The sequence below is a fragment of the Limulus polyphemus genome, unplaced genomic scaffold, assembly GCF_000517525.1.
Source record: "Limulus polyphemus unplaced genomic scaffold, Limulus_polyphemus-2.1.2 Scaffold382, whole genome shotgun sequence".
NCBI lineage: Eukaryota > Metazoa > Arthropoda > Merostomata > Xiphosura > Limulidae > Limulus > Limulus polyphemus.
Window position 1 is genome coordinate 12,191 of NW_013665992.1, and position 1,842 is coordinate 14,032.

At 34.3% G+C, this 1,842-nt stretch overlaps 1 protein-coding gene and 1 long non-coding RNA gene across 2 annotated transcripts in view; one reads left to right on the forward strand and one right to left on the reverse strand.

Moving 5' to 3' along the window:
* Window positions 1–443, forward strand: part of LOC111085423 (Down syndrome cell adhesion molecule-like protein Dscam2) — a 9,879-nt gene extending 9,436 nt beyond the window's left edge. The window contains exon 7 of the mRNA XM_022383897.1: window positions 345–443. Coding sequence (XP_022239605.1) covers window positions 345–397 — 53 coding nt within the window. The 3' untranslated portion in view covers window positions 398–443. The remainder of the gene's footprint in view (window positions 1–344) is intronic.
* A 1,148-nt stretch (window positions 444–1,591) lies between these two features.
* The window catches only part of LOC111085424, a 1,948-nt gene continuing 1,697 nt past the window's right edge, over window positions 1,592–1,842 (reverse strand). Inside the window, exons 2-3 of the long non-coding RNA XR_002610261.1 lie at window positions 1,753–1,813; window positions 1,592–1,663 (exon numbers count right to left, since the gene is read on the reverse strand). This is a non-coding gene — a long non-coding RNA (uncharacterized LOC111085424). The remainder of the gene's footprint in view (window positions 1,664–1,752; window positions 1,814–1,842) is intronic.

Sequence of the window (1,842 nt, forward strand, 5' to 3'; positions counted from 1 at the left end):
GTTGCTTTATATAAAATAATCCATGTCACTTCAGATCATATAACCAATGTTGCTTTATATAAAATAATCCATGTCACTTCAGATCAGATACACAACGTTGCTTTATATAAAATAATCCATGGCATTTCAGGTCAGATATACAGTGCTGCCTCAGCTAAAACAACCGATATGTTTAGATAGAATAATCTTTTTTTCAAATGAAATAACCCATGCTGTCTTATTAAAAAAATAACCTATATCTGTTAGATTTTATAATTGTCCAGATGAGTTCCTGGTGTCTTAAATACATTTTTGCATTATCTACGACACTTTTCCACTTACCAATATATTTTGTTTTCGTTTAGGAAGCAAAAGAAGAAGCTCAGAAACCAAGACCTGTCGTCACTCTGAAATTTAGTGAAAGTTACTTTTTCAAAATAATGAAATAACGCGTCGTACTTGAAAGATTTCGCGCAAAATATTGTCCATAAGAAAATATGAAAATGACGTATTATATATGAAATCATGTAAATTGCAGTAACATGTGCCACATTCATCTCGGTTTTCTGGTGTTGCTTTATCTCTTTTATAAAGCACAATCACCTACCTAACATGTGCCACATTCATCTCGGTTTTCTGGTGTTGCTTTATCTCTTTTTTTATAAAGCACAATCACCTAACTGACATGTGTCACATTCATCTCGGTTTTCTGGTGTTGCTTTATCTCTTTTATAAAGCACAATCACCTAACTAACATGTGCCACATTCATCTCGGTTTTCTGGTGTTGCTTTATCTCTTTTATAAAGCACAATCACCTACCTATAAGAGCGTATCGTAACAAAATCTACGATGTTTAGGAAAACTTTCTCTGCTAGACATACATATTGGACTGTCTGTTGATAATTGTTTCTTTTAATCACGTAGTATACTGGTTATTTACTAACAAGAAGACTTTCCTGCGAGATCCGTAGTTACATGTTGTTTGCCTGTCTCATACCAACAAAAAATGTTCTTCGAGAAGGTTCTCTCTCCTAAACCGGCGCTAAAATATTGTTGAACTGCTTCGCGAGATACAGAAGATGTTCTTTGTGAAACCTGTGTTAAAGTATTCGTAGATTCTTACTGTACGATATCTTTCTCGAATCTTCCTAATCTCATAAACACTTATAATGTATTCTCCTGTAGACAACCTATTCTGTATAATAGGGGACGTAGGAAATCTCGCTTTAAGTATTTATATATATATATATATATTATTTTTCACGGACGTTCCGTTCTTAGTCTAGAGATAATAAAACACAGACGCAGATAAGTAACGAAAAAATATATATGTTCATATTTATAAGAGTGGTATGTAAGAAACTCAGAGCATCTTGAGATTATTTGATATAAACAATATATGAATCCATATATCCATTCATTATGAAATATGCCCCATATGAATTCTTTCAAGTCTGAGATTTAATTCCGAAGATAAAGTTACGTCAGAACCCCCACCCCTCCAGATGAACGGAACGCCTTCAGTAGTGAGATTAGTGTCAATAAGCCAACGTAAGAATTCCCCCCTCCCCCCTAGATGAAATGAACATCTTCAATAGTGGGATTAGTAAAGACAAACCTACCTAAATAGCCTACGCATTAACGGAAAGTCTTCAATAGTGGGATTAGTAAAGACAAACCTACCTAAATAGCCTACACAATGAACGCAATGCCTACGCAATAGCCTATGAAATGAACATCTTCAATAGTGGGATTAGTAAAGACAAACCTACCTAAATAGCCTACGCATTAACGGAAAGTCTTCAATAGTGGGATTAGTAAAGACAAACCTACCTAAATAGCCTACACATTAATGGAAAGTT